This window comes from Equus quagga, chromosome 22 (assembly GCF_021613505.1).
Source record: "Equus quagga isolate Etosha38 chromosome 22, UCLA_HA_Equagga_1.0, whole genome shotgun sequence".
NCBI lineage: Eukaryota > Metazoa > Chordata > Mammalia > Perissodactyla > Equidae > Equus > Equus quagga.
Window position 1 is genome coordinate 435,527 of NC_060288.1, and position 13,245 is coordinate 448,771.

General features: G+C 40.3%; 1 protein-coding gene across 6 annotated transcripts in view; it reads right to left on the reverse strand.

Moving 5' to 3' along the window:
- PSD3 (pleckstrin and Sec7 domain containing 3) overlaps positions 1 to 13,245 on the reverse strand; it is a 643,022-nt gene that overhangs the window by 356,324 nt on the left and 273,453 nt on the right. For all 6 annotated transcript variants that reach the window (XM_046648392.1, XM_046648393.1, XM_046648398.1 and 3 more), the window contains one exon: positions 12,902 to 13,010. In XM_046648392.1, coding sequence (XP_046504348.1) covers positions 12,902 to 13,010 — 109 coding nt within the window. The remainder of the gene's footprint in view (positions 1 to 12,901; positions 13,011 to 13,245) is intronic.

Genomic DNA, 13,245 nt, shown 5'->3' on the forward strand with positions numbered 1-13,245 from the left:
ACTACCATAGTGTTGAAAAGTTAAACGGTCTTCATTAATTCTTTACTAGGATGATGATGTTAACTTACAAGGCAAGCCATGGGTACATGTACCTAAAACAATTTTCACCACTCCCCATATTTATAAAGATTATATATAGCAAGTGGTCTTTGCACAGTAAATATATCAATTTTTAAAATGGTAAAAAGGAACTGAAAGTATAAATAGATCCCTTTGGCTTTGCCACTATCAGGCACATCTTGCAAAAACAATTATGCCAATATAGATTCAGAACTGAACTATTTAAAAGAAGTTATTTAATCGTAAACATCTTATTAGCCTAGTTGATTCAGGGTAATAGTTGTTATTTGTGTGAGTATGAAAATATAATCCTTAAACTGAGTTTTCTTTTACTCAGGTCTCAGAGAAGTGGTTCATAACTTTTTTGGCACATGCACCTCCTTGAGAAAGCTACAGACCCTCTCCCAGTGAAAAAAAAATCCAGACAGATATTTATACAAACTTTGCATAAAATTTCTGGGGGCTCACAGATCCTCTAAAGTTAAGAAATTCTGCCTCCGAGGGTCTCATGTTAGGTACTCACAGCTCTCACTACCTAAGAAATTTTCCTTTTAATTCAAGTCATTTAAAGAAATTTCAATGCACCAAACAGATCTGGCAGTAATTTTTTTTTCATTTTCATAGAACAAACTATTACACCCAAATTAGACAATGTCAAAGATCATGAACAGTGGAAATGGGGAAATTTATAGTTAAGAGCAAATGGATGTGAGGAGAGAGGAGGCATCTTACCAATGCCTTAGAGACTTCAAATTTATCTCACTACTTGCTAGGAAAGCTCAGACAGCCTAGAGACACCTCGATGTGTGTGAGCGGCACAGGCAGTTCTCTGTGGCCAACACACCTTAATGTTCAACCAAGAACATCTGATGCGGCAGCTTCATATCCTAACGCAACTCAAGCTAAGAAAAAGCAGCACGAGCAACTCTTTGTAAAACATCTCTAAAATACAGATTCAGAGAGCAAACCAATGAGTTCCTAAAATAAATACCAATGGAGTAGCACACTGCGAATAGAGCAGCAGATAAATGATAAAACAATAATATTAATGATGATAGTTGCTTAATTTTAATTTCCTTTCATTTAATCTTTTTTTGTAAGAAAAATTTGTTAAATGTATAGCTAAAGAGGATTTCATTTTTGTCTTTTGCACTCAGCACACAAGAATGAGAGAGCAAGACATAACAAAAATCTAAATTTTAAGATTCAATATAAGTGGTTAAATTCAAGCTATGTGCAGAAGAAACCCACCTTGAGCATAATAGGTAAATTGATGAATGAGGAATTTCAAAAACAAATGCCAATCAAGGTAACCAGGTGTAGTCTCAGTCTCATTTAATGAAAGAAAAACCTGTAAATAAATTAGTGCCTTTCAAATGACTGGTTCAGTAACAGAGCCGACTCTAAGGCAGAGTGGGATCCCCAAAGAAAGGGACAGTCAATCAGATTGAGAGGGATTAAATTAAAGCTTCTCAGGACATACACCTCAAATTGCAACTTCTGAACTGATATTAAAGGCCTTCCATGATCATCCCTTAATTCACTTCTCCACCTGAGTCAATATTTCACTGTCCTCCACAACAGCACTCTCATCTTCTCCTAGAACAGAATATTCTCCCAATTCTTTCTATATATTCTGATACGACCTATCCTTCTAGGCACAGAACAAACGAGCATCCCTCTAAGAAACCTCTGATTCGCGCTTCATACCCTGCCCTGCTCTCTCCTCTGCTGCGCAGAATATGATGACCACACCGCCCTGGTCTCCATGCTGCTCCTGACCTCAGTGGTCGTCTCCTGACAGAGTGGATGCCTGTCTCTAGGCAGGCTCTTTCACATGCAATCAATCATCTGTTCATGAGCTTTATACCAGTTATCTGGCACTTCATTACACATCATCTTCTTTTAATGGCTCCCAATATGAATGCTGTTTTGCTTGTATGTTCATTAGCTTCTTATAAGCTGTGATTAGCAGTAATGAGTACACAGCAAGTACTTAATATATATCTGTAAAAATTAATTAAATGTATTAAACAAAGAAACTTATTGCCTGCCCCCTCTGTTTTAAACTATCTAGATATAAGAACCAAAACTATACAAATGTCAGTTCCCAACAAATTCTGGGGAACCCACCACCAAAAGAAAAAAAGCCTCTAGTCATTTTTCTGTTAAAAAGAAAATTAAAACACGGTCTCAATCTTCTTTTCTTAATTCTCTCTGTTTTAACGAGGACTAACTCAAAGTTCACCATGCCAGCTGTTTCAAGGACAACTAAAGGGGCCATATTTTAGATACTGAACAATCCAGCATGAGAAGGCCAAGCTCCCTGAACCGCTTTTTCCTAGTATAGCTGTGTTTTGCATGGAGTCATCCTACTCATTTGCTAGGGCCTAGGTCCCCCCACTTTTAACCAGTAGAAACATTTTTATGAAATAGGTTGCAAAGTTCCTGATGTCCTGAAATACAAGTTTTCTATACCTTAAGACTTGGCCCTGGCCTTATTAACAACACTGTCTCATCAAGTGAATGAACGCTGACCGGATACTTCCACATACAACAACACAGGCACAGCAAGGAGAAAAAGTTGTGAGGGAAGCTATGGAGGAAAGGGTGCTTGGTCTTGTGCACTGATATTTTGTATCTTGCCAAGAAATCTCCTCTAATGCTACAATGTTGAAAGCAAATAGAAATTTTAATTTTCAGTTTTAGTTTCAGGGTTTTTATGTATTTTTTACTTCTACATATTCCTGGTATTGCAATTTCCCTCTGATGTAGGGGGTTGGGTTGTTGGAAGTTACCCTGCAAGAAAAAAGGGCAGGCTGGGTGCTCCGCTTATAATGGATAAAGGATTCTGACGTTTGGGCATCCTGAGACACAGAGGACTGCCCCATGGAGAGTCTGCTTTCCTCCTAATGGCCCTGTCATCGGGACCCTAATGTTACCAGGGAAAGGAACATAATCCAGACCTCAGGCCATTTTTTCTTTCTTTCTCAAAGGAAAAACACAAGGAGCGGTGGTGCTGGAACAGCATCCCTCCAGAAACAATGAGCGAGACAGGACCAAGGAAATCACATAGACCAACAGTTGAAAACGTTTCTGAAGCGGTGAAACTGCGCCTTCAAATGATGTCTGACATAGAAGTCTAATACGTAAAATAGATAAAAGAGGGGGTGCCTTGGTTGATTGGGGGCAGGACACAGATGCATACCACCATCTCCTCATTCCCCAACCCTCAGGGAGATATGAGGACCTTGGTGTAAAGATTTTAAAAAGTGAAGCCAGAAAAGTTGAACAGTTTATCCACTATCATGCTACCAATTAATGACAAAGTCAGAACTACAGCCCACTTTTGTGGAAAGTTGCAGACTGGCAACTGGGGTGTCGTGGCACTCGCTCTGAATCTTTACACGGCTGCAGGACGTAGTGGGAGGACCTAGGCTCTGAAGTCACCCTCGAGCCGGCATGCCAGTCCCATGGCTTTCTCGCTGTGCAGCCTGAGGTTAAATTATTTACACCTCAGAGAGTCTTATCTATGAAATAAGCGGGGGAAAAACTAGTTTCAGAAGAGTCTTCTGAAGTTTAAAGAGTAACTAATGTAAAAATTTCCTAGTATGGTATCTGTTACATAATAAGTGTGTAATAATGTTCATTTCTGCTTACACTACCTGATAAAATAGAAAATAGAATCTTTATCCTTGCTTCCCAAATACCATTTTAATATTTTTACAATTTATATATATACAGTGAGGGTAGCTATAAATGAAGATACACATTATGTGTGTGCATGTGTGTGTGTGTGTATATATATACACATCACTAGTCAATACTATTACAATTAAGCAGAGAAGTCAGGAATGAACCAAAAAATGAAGGAAAAATCCTACTCACTCTGTCAGCCTACACCATAATTTAACAGAGCAAAACAAATGAACACCTAAAAACTATCAGTTAAGAAATAGCCAATTTAGGCCCTTTCACATTAGTCTTTCAATTATTACATCTCCAATAATACTGATTTCTTCAGAGTTTATGCAAAATTTATATACAAGAAAAAACCCAACCCTCCAAACTATTTCATATATTATTTTAATTAATCTTATATTCAAGCATTATTATTATCAAGGGCCTACCAAAAGTCCATCTGAGAGTATAGTTGGTTACCATGTCTATCTCAAAACCTTAAGTGTTTTTGCCACGAAAATTCCCAGTCTTTAATTTCATAACATCATAATGAGATTAAGATTCAACAGATTTAAGACATATTTGTACATACTGGAATTTTTATAATCCTCCAATTAAACAGAAAGAACGAAAGCATATTAACTGACCTCCAAAGCAAATCTGAAAGAAATCTGCTAGCAGGAAAAGCAAACACTGCAGACAATTTGAGAACAGCTATGAACTGTGTTACAGACTCTGCTCACTAGAGGGAAGTGTTGTTTAACTATTAACCGAACTCAAGGAACAATCAGAACTCAGGAAAAAATTTTAGACTTTTAAAAAATTTCTTTCCAAGCTCTCAGGAAAGAAAAAACTACACTCATTGAAGGACAACCTAGAAATCTGCCATTACATATCTGTAATTAGGTTAAAATGATATCATAAAGATGGTCCACTTTTCAGAATCATTTTCTGCCCTGTGAACTTATCACACTGCTAGGTGTAGGATTATTGTAAAAGGAACAAAGACCACAGCCAGTCCCGCCGACCCAGGCCACTGCAGTTCTGCCCAGTCCCTCGTCCTCACTCGGGACCTGACACTAAAGCTCAAAGAAGCTGGAGACAGCAGCAATCAGGACCCTAACGTGTCATCACATATTTTAAATCTTTTCGTGATGCTTAGGTCACGCTAGTCCTTATATTAAATATCTACCCCAGTATGACCATAAAAACAATCTCATGTAGCAGTAAATCTATCCCGAATTGGAGCTTGAGAGATTTAGTTACCGTCCTGTTATGGTGACAAGAGCCCAGCGTGGGCTGCCAAGGGGTGAGGGCACAGGGTACGCAGACTGCACTGCTAGAGGTCATTTCCAGAGGTGGTACCATCTACCCTGAGGGATTTTAAGTCATGCGATCATTTTTAGGTTTAATCTAAACAACTTTATACACACACACGCATTTGATATAGATATGTAGAGATATCTACACACACACACATTTCTCTATTTTACTGCGTTTACCTACCTCCCAATTGCTAGACCATTCAGTCTTTATCTTACTGCGCTCATCTACGGCATGTCTCTGCAATTACTCCTTCTTATTAAAATGCTCTCCTGTTTCCCAAATATCTTTCTGTTCTGATTTTCCTTCTATCTCTCTGGCTGATCCTCCTGAATTTCGTTTAAACACTACTCTTTCAGCCTGCCCTTTAAATATTTTTCTTCATCAAGGTGCCATCTTCAATCTTCTTTTCATTTTGCACATGCTTGCTGGGCAATCATATCCACTCTCAAAATCTCTTCTTTCTGGCCCAGATCTGTATACCCACCTGCCCATTGGACATCTCCATCAGAATGTGCCCCAGGCATTTCAAACTCCATATGTCCAACACGTCATTATTCTTCTTCCCACCCCCAAACCCACTCTTCCTTCAAAACTGTACCTTGTTGAAAGGCACCACCATCCTCCCAGCACCCAAAGCAGACACCACCCTCAGCGCCTCCCGTTCCGGTCCTTCCTTCCCATGTCCAAGCAGCTGCCAGCAGCAGCACCTCCCTCTCCTGCAGCACATCTCATTTCTTCTTCCCTACTCCACTGCCTCAGTCACATCCTCGTCCTGAGTCCCCTGCATTCCTGCACCACTCCCTATGGCAGAGTCAAGGGGGGTTAACCCCACTGTCCACTTCTCCTCCTCCCTTAGTAATCGAATTCCCAGTTTTCAGCTGGGCACATGGCCACTCAGAATAAAGACTACATTTTTGGCATTTCCTTCACAGCTGCCCATGGCAATGGCACCACATTACAAGGAGCTGTAACTGACAGTGTTCTGTGGTAAATTACAGACAGCACAGCCCCCTATGCCCTTCTGCTTCTCCCCTTCCTCCTTTCTGCTTTCGAGATGTGGCTAGAGCTCAAGCAACTAAATTAGAAGATGAGAAATGTTCAAAGGATGGCAGACTAAACACCCAAAGGAGTCAGGATCGTCCAACACCGTGCAACCACCATCTGAGCTCTGAATCATCTACCTGGAGTCCTTTCCTGCAAGAGTTCATTTTTGTTTTGTTTAAACCATTGGGGTATGAGCGTGTGGGGGCGGGGGGGGGGGGGGGACCTTCCTAACGAGATGCACTGCCTCCAATCTCGCCTTCCCAGAACTGCAATCCCATCTCAACAATGCTTCCAGACTGATCTCCTAAATCTCAAATGTGGAAAATCAATCCATTGTTTCAAAAAATCAATAACATGCATACTCTTTAGCATGGCATCTAAGACAGTGGTAATCCGATCCTTGCCTGCCCCCAGCCTTCTGCCTCATTCCTCCCCTTGATACCAGCTGTTCTGAACAAGCCATGGTTTTCAGAGCAACACATCTTTACATATGCTTCTTATACCGTCTGAAACATGTGTCTTCCCAGTACCCATTCCACCTTACCCTCAAAAACTCTGCTCAGATAATCACCTCTTCTTGGAAGCCTTCCCTCAGTCTAACTTAGGTGTACCTCCAGTAGCCTCCCAAAGCTCCCTGTTCTTACTTCTACTATACATAGCAGGTATATTGCATTAGAACATCAGATGACTTGTCTGTTTCCCCAACCAGACTTGGCAGGCAGACTATATACTTTATATCTATATCTCCAGCCTAGCAACTATAGGTATTCATTGTATATTGAAAAAGTAAATACCCTCAGGAGTGCCTCAGTTATCTGGAAGGAAGTTTTTGGCATCTGATACCTGACATAATGAAAACTCAGGCCTCTTGACTTTTTGCCCAGGCCTATTTCCAGTACATCAGCATTTCCCCAACTGTGTTCCAATAACATGTTTAGGGAATGTTAATAATGTTAACATCTGGGTTTCCAGCCACCCCAGCCAACCTTCAGCTCCACTAACCTGCCAAACTCCCTCCACCCTCTATGTCTCCACCCCCCAAACCCTGCTGGGCATCTAGCATCCCTAGAAAGCATTCTACCTCGATGTGGCTCCCACCATTCATCCCTGAGACCCCAGTGCCAGCTCATATCTGGGGAGGACTCCCTACTCTCCCAATTCTTTCAATAACCCTCTAAAATTTGGCTGAAGATTAGCCTTAAACTCACCAGTCTCTACAATCTCCTTTGTTCTCCTCTCTAAAAACAGAGGTTTTGCCTCTCAAAATTTTTAGCACTGTCCCTTTCTTCATGATTTTCAAACAACACCTAGAGTGGATCTACACTTTATCCGAAAATGTGTTCAGCCTCTCAGGACACAATCCCTCAAAGTTTAAATTCATACAAAACGAGCAAGGTGAGCTCTTCTCAGCCTTAGCTTCTCAGTAATGTTCAGGCTACTGTTTCCAACTAAGCAGTGCTCTCGGGCACAGAGTGAACGCAACCCAGCAGGGGCCTCAAAGCGCTACTTTACCTCCAAACTTCTTGAAACCACCTTTCCATGCTCTGGGTCTCTGTCAGACCCACATGCTTATCGCACTGACCTCCTAAGAAGAGGACTGTTCACAGTGCTGTCCAAGGACGACCCGGGTCGAAAGCATTCAGGGGGCTCATTACAGTAGATTTTTGAGTCACACACCAAAAGCAGAATTACTGGGGTGAGGTTCAAGAATCCGAACTGTTTCTTCAGCTTTATTGAGGTATAACTGACAAATAAAATTGTAAGATCTGAGAGTGTACAAGGTGAGGATTGGATATACACATGTACTGTGAAAGAGAGAATCTGTAATTTTAACATGCATCCCAAACATCAAGGTGTTGTGCTACCTCTCTGCTAGCAGGGCTGAGCAGGGCCACCCGAATCCCTGAGCTGCCACCTGCACCTGCAGCAGGTGCCTGCATGCACCCTAGTGTGCAAACCAAGAACGTAAGTTTCTAAGGATGCCCTGAAGTGGGAAAGGTTCATCGAGTCCCCAGAATTTCCTACACAACTATTAAATTAGTATTTCTAGGGGAGGGTCACGATGATCATTTTCAAACTTTCCATAGGTCAATCTGATGTTTACTCTTGGTTACGAACCACTGCTTTAAAATAGCAATTCTCAACTCATGAGAAAAAAATAGCTTTTCATAACAAATATTTTGCAATGCCTCCTTTATTATCCTGAAGTGAAATTCATAAATAATATAGCTTGTCTAAATATAAAATTCGAAACAACCAATATAACTATTCACTAAATGTGGTATGTTCAGTGGTTTACTAAATGTCATACATAGGAGAAGCAAAGTTAATTCTCCTTACGCAAATGCTGAGTTAGTCAGACACTTGCTTGTACCCAAACATAGACTCACCCTGAAAGCGAGGCTCGGATTAGACTGTAAGGTGTGTGCACTGAGGACTTAACAGCATGAGCGCTGCCTTGTGGAACATGATGTTTTGAAACGATGAACAATTTTCAGTAAATTTCCTAAAAGAAACATAGCAAAATATTCCCCTGATTCACATGGTAGTTCTGGTCCTAGAAAATTCACTTATATTTAAAACCATGCAGAAAACATTTTGCTTATATATCCTAAGTCCACATTGTTAGAGACACTTTTCCCCACGTGAATGTCCAAGAGGACATTCAAAGTCATGCAGCATGGGGACAACTCTCCCTTGTGCACTACTACTCCGGGCACCGCGCAATGCCTCGCTGGCCTGGAATCATTAAAGGCCAGTACCAAACCTTGCCCCCAATCACTGTGACAATCAAAAACATGCCCACAAATCTCCAAAATCATTGCTTTAAAACAATAATTCAACCTCCCCAAGCAACAAGAACAGAGGCACTTGTATCAGGCTGCAATATTATTTTCCCTCACGCTGCCATCTCACATTATAGTCACTCCAGAATCTCGGCCTCAGTCCACCTATATGATATGTTTCCCAAAGCATTTTAATATTTACACAAATACTAGCATAAAACAGAAACTGCTGATGAAATTCCACATGAATGGACAACTGTCACAGATAAGAAACTTTCTTCATAAAGTCTTGAAAAACTAATGCATGCTATTTTTTTTTACAATCAAATCATGTTTTCCTATTGACATTATATTTTAATTTCACAGATTACCTCACTTATCTGACTGATCTTCAACTGGCAGTGGTTCCTAAGCACTTCAGCTTTGAATGTCAGTAATATCAAACTACAGTTCAAATGTATTAAAGGATTCCACAACGAATCCTTTTAGTGTTAAAATGGTGTATAAATAGCTCAAGTAACTACCTTTTTAAATCCAGTAACTCTTAAGCCTGTATGTGCATTATAATCATCACCTGGGGAGCTGTTTAAAACTCAGAGATGCTTGGGTGCCTTGCCCAGAGATTCTGATGCAGAGGCCTGGAGAAGGTGGGGCCCAAGAACTTCCTTTCTTTTTAAAAGACCTGCAGGTAGCTCTCATGCTGGCAGGGGAAGATCCAGTTTTGTAGCTTCTGAAACTTACACAACTTGGGGAACTCTCATTAAGAGACAGAAGGAAAAATTGCTAGGTCTCTCAAGGCCTTAGAAAAGTCCCATGCATTAGCTTCCTGGTATATCCACCTTTGGATGCTAGTCAGAGTTGCGAAGCAGGACATAACGAGAATCATTATTGGAAAACATGACCAATAGTGTAAAGCCATATACTAGTATGACTTGAAAGCAGAGACCATATAAGCCTAAATGCCTACAAGCTTCAGGAGGTAACAGAAAGTAACACAGGCAAAGTAGGAGACAACATGGGAGAGCGCTGCCTGGCGAACCAGGAGCACCTGGGCTCTAAAGGCGCCAACTGGTCTTCAGTGACAATGTCCACTCAGGGCTGCAGGCTCAGACTTTTCAACAAAAGCTTGAAATCTGAGTTTTCACATGAAATCTCCCATTTTTTCAAAGTTACTTCAATTTTTTAACAAAACATGGGCTAGACCAAATAAAACGAATGAAAGAGGCTAGTCTGTATCCTTTGCTTTACAACACAGAAGGGGAAAGATACTTCTTAGCTAAACGTAAAAGGAATCTTAAGATCAGCTGATTGATTTAAGGAAAGATGAAAGAAGACACCGCTAAGAGCACACTTTGTAAAGCAGGTCATACACCCAACAACACAGAATTTTGTTCAGGGGCCCATCTCAAGGACCCAAATTTACGCTAGAACATCCTAACAGCACCCAAACAATTCTCTAAGTCAAGAAAAAACTAGCTCTTTGTTATAAAACACACTGAGAGGAAAATTTTTACAAAGGAATCCTTAATGGTTAATAAGTACATGACCTCAATTATATTTAGTGCCGCAAGTTTCTCCAGATAAAAGCTCTCTATTCTAACTGAGATGCGCTGTTACAAAGTTGATCTGATCCTACTCTCAAAAAAGTCAAATCCTGCTCCTCAGCTTTCCAATAGCTTCTTTAAAAAAAAAAATACAATGAACAGCTGTTGCAAAAAATGGATCTCCTAGGCAAAATTAAAATACTGTACTGAGTAGACAGCAGCAATAAGCTTTTCATCTTGCCCTCCAGATTGATTTTTGCAACACTCCTTAGCTATCACAGTATATGAAACACCAGGCAGTTCTGATAAGGTAGCCAAGGCTACCAGTATAGAGCTCAGCGTGCAGATATGTGGCCATGGTGGGAAGAAATAGAGGCACTGACTGATCACTGCTGACACCATCACTGACACCAAAGCCTACGGCCAAAGAGAAGTTCACAGTCACTTTCTGGCCCACTCTGCCAAGCCAAAATAGACCACTAAAAATTACTGCCTACCAAGCAGGGTCTGTGGAATAACTAAAATAACAGAGGACATCTGACCAATTTAATAGGAGCCAAGGAACGGTGAGATGGTCTAACACACTCTTGTATATCAGACTGTGAAATCATTATTCTGCTTTCCATAATGGGTGGGAAGGAGGCCAGGAAGCAGAAAGAAAGGAGCAAATTAAATAAAATGTGCCAAAGGTAGAGGATTGACTAAAAGGATTAGGCATAAAATTATAAACTAACATGTATCTGTGGTGGAGACAAGAAAATATCTCAATAGAAGACCCTAGAATTAGTGGATCTGTCATCTGTTCCTTTGTGTGTTTGTGGTTTTCTACACCAACTCACATTTTCCCTCCAGCAATGACTCCCAGCTTTCCCGGGTCCTGAGACCAGACGCAAAGATTAGGAGAGGGGCGTGAGCAGGTTAAGCTGCAGTGCTGCTTTTTTTGCATCTTGCTCTCCAGGAATCGTGTGTATGGAGTGGCATCCACCCAACTCAGTGAGATGCTCTACATTTACCCAACACAGTCTATCCATCAGTAAGAATTATTCAGCTTTTTCCCCACACCATACGCAAAAAATAACACAACATGGATCACAGACCTAAATGTAAGAGTTACAACTATAAAACTTAGAAGAAAATACAGGAGCTGCAGAATAACAGCAATAGAAACAACACCAAGCATTTTTACCACAGCAAATAAGGAACAGAAGGCTTAAAATGTCATTTTGATTTGCCTCAGGTACACAGGGAAAACTACTTAAGACCTGTGAGTAAGGAAGAACCAAACTCACCCAGCAATAAGTCAGAGGACTATGCAGACAGCTGATATCATCGCTACATTGCAAAGTAAAAATCGTGTTTTACCAAAGTCAAAAAAAGCTTAATCAGCACAAAATCACAATGTGACATTCAGGTTAAGGCTATGCTAAGAGGGAGTTTTAAACAGCCTTGGGGTGACTACAATCAGTATTCCCCGCCTGAGAAACAGTGGATAGATGATTAGGTGTCCCAAACCTTAAGTCTAGAATAGTTACATATTTATGCTACATGATAAATAGCAAATGGGGACACTGTGATAAAAGCAGAATGATTTTTTAAAATAATTTAGCTGTTTTATACTTGAGTCCCCAACTATTGAAATATCTAGTAAATATTCATTATTAAAGTAAAAGGAATTATTAAATGGCTGCATATGTATTGCATTCTTACTATCCTCATACCATTATGGGATCCACTAATCCCATCTAATATGTAAGTCAAAAATGTGTAGTTATTATTTGACCTTTACAACTGAAAAAACATTAGATTAGATCAGATTCCTGGTCTACTCAAAACAGAGATCAGTGCCAGACAGTGACAGAGTTGAGGAGTGTCAGGACTGCACTTCTGCATGCAAAGGTCAGGGACATGGTGATGATGATTACAATAAATAATAACAGGAGCAAACACTTTTAGAGCATTTATTACATGCCAAGTGTGGTTCTCAGATCTTTACATATGTCAATTAACTTAATCCTCAAAAGAATTCTAGGTATGTATCCCTCTAACCCCATTTTACAGATGAGAAAATTGAGGCACAAAGAGATGAGAAAATTTACTCGAGGTCACACATCTGATAAGTCACAAGGCCAGAATTCAAGCTCAGGAAGCCTACCTCCAGGGCCTAGGCTCTTCGCCACATGCAACATCCCCTTCCAGTCCAACTCCCAAGACATGGCTGAGTGCTTTTTCTCCATCTGCCTTGCTGCCCTCCTACCTCTGTGAAACCTGTTCACTTTCATTATTCATCAAAACTACCTTCCTAAGATGTAGAATTCAGAAATAAAGGATGTGATTCTTCTAGCCTGTTCTAGCTAATTTCAAGCCAGTTCTAGATTGGAAGAATTCTGAGCTTCTGAGATTTGAAATTTCTGTAGCGCTTCCTATCTGTTACCTGAAGGAGAAGAGTAGGGAAACACTTACTAGTATCTGGAGTTTTCTCTTCAGATCTGCCAAATAAAAATTCATATTTGGCCTTGGCAACACTCTGGGAATGTGCTGATGCATTGTTAACCCAAACAAATGTCTCTGCCTGCAAAATTAGAACAAAACAAAGATGTCATTAAAAATACATCACAAAGCAAACCAACCAACAAGAATGGTTAAGCAGTTATGACATATCTACTAGATAGAATGCTATATAGCCATGAAAAAGGTAACATGACAACAACCAGAACACAAGATGATCACTGCAAGATTACAACTATATAAAAAAGATAACAATATAAACATCTATAGGGGTATAAGAAAAATATGAAACATTTGGC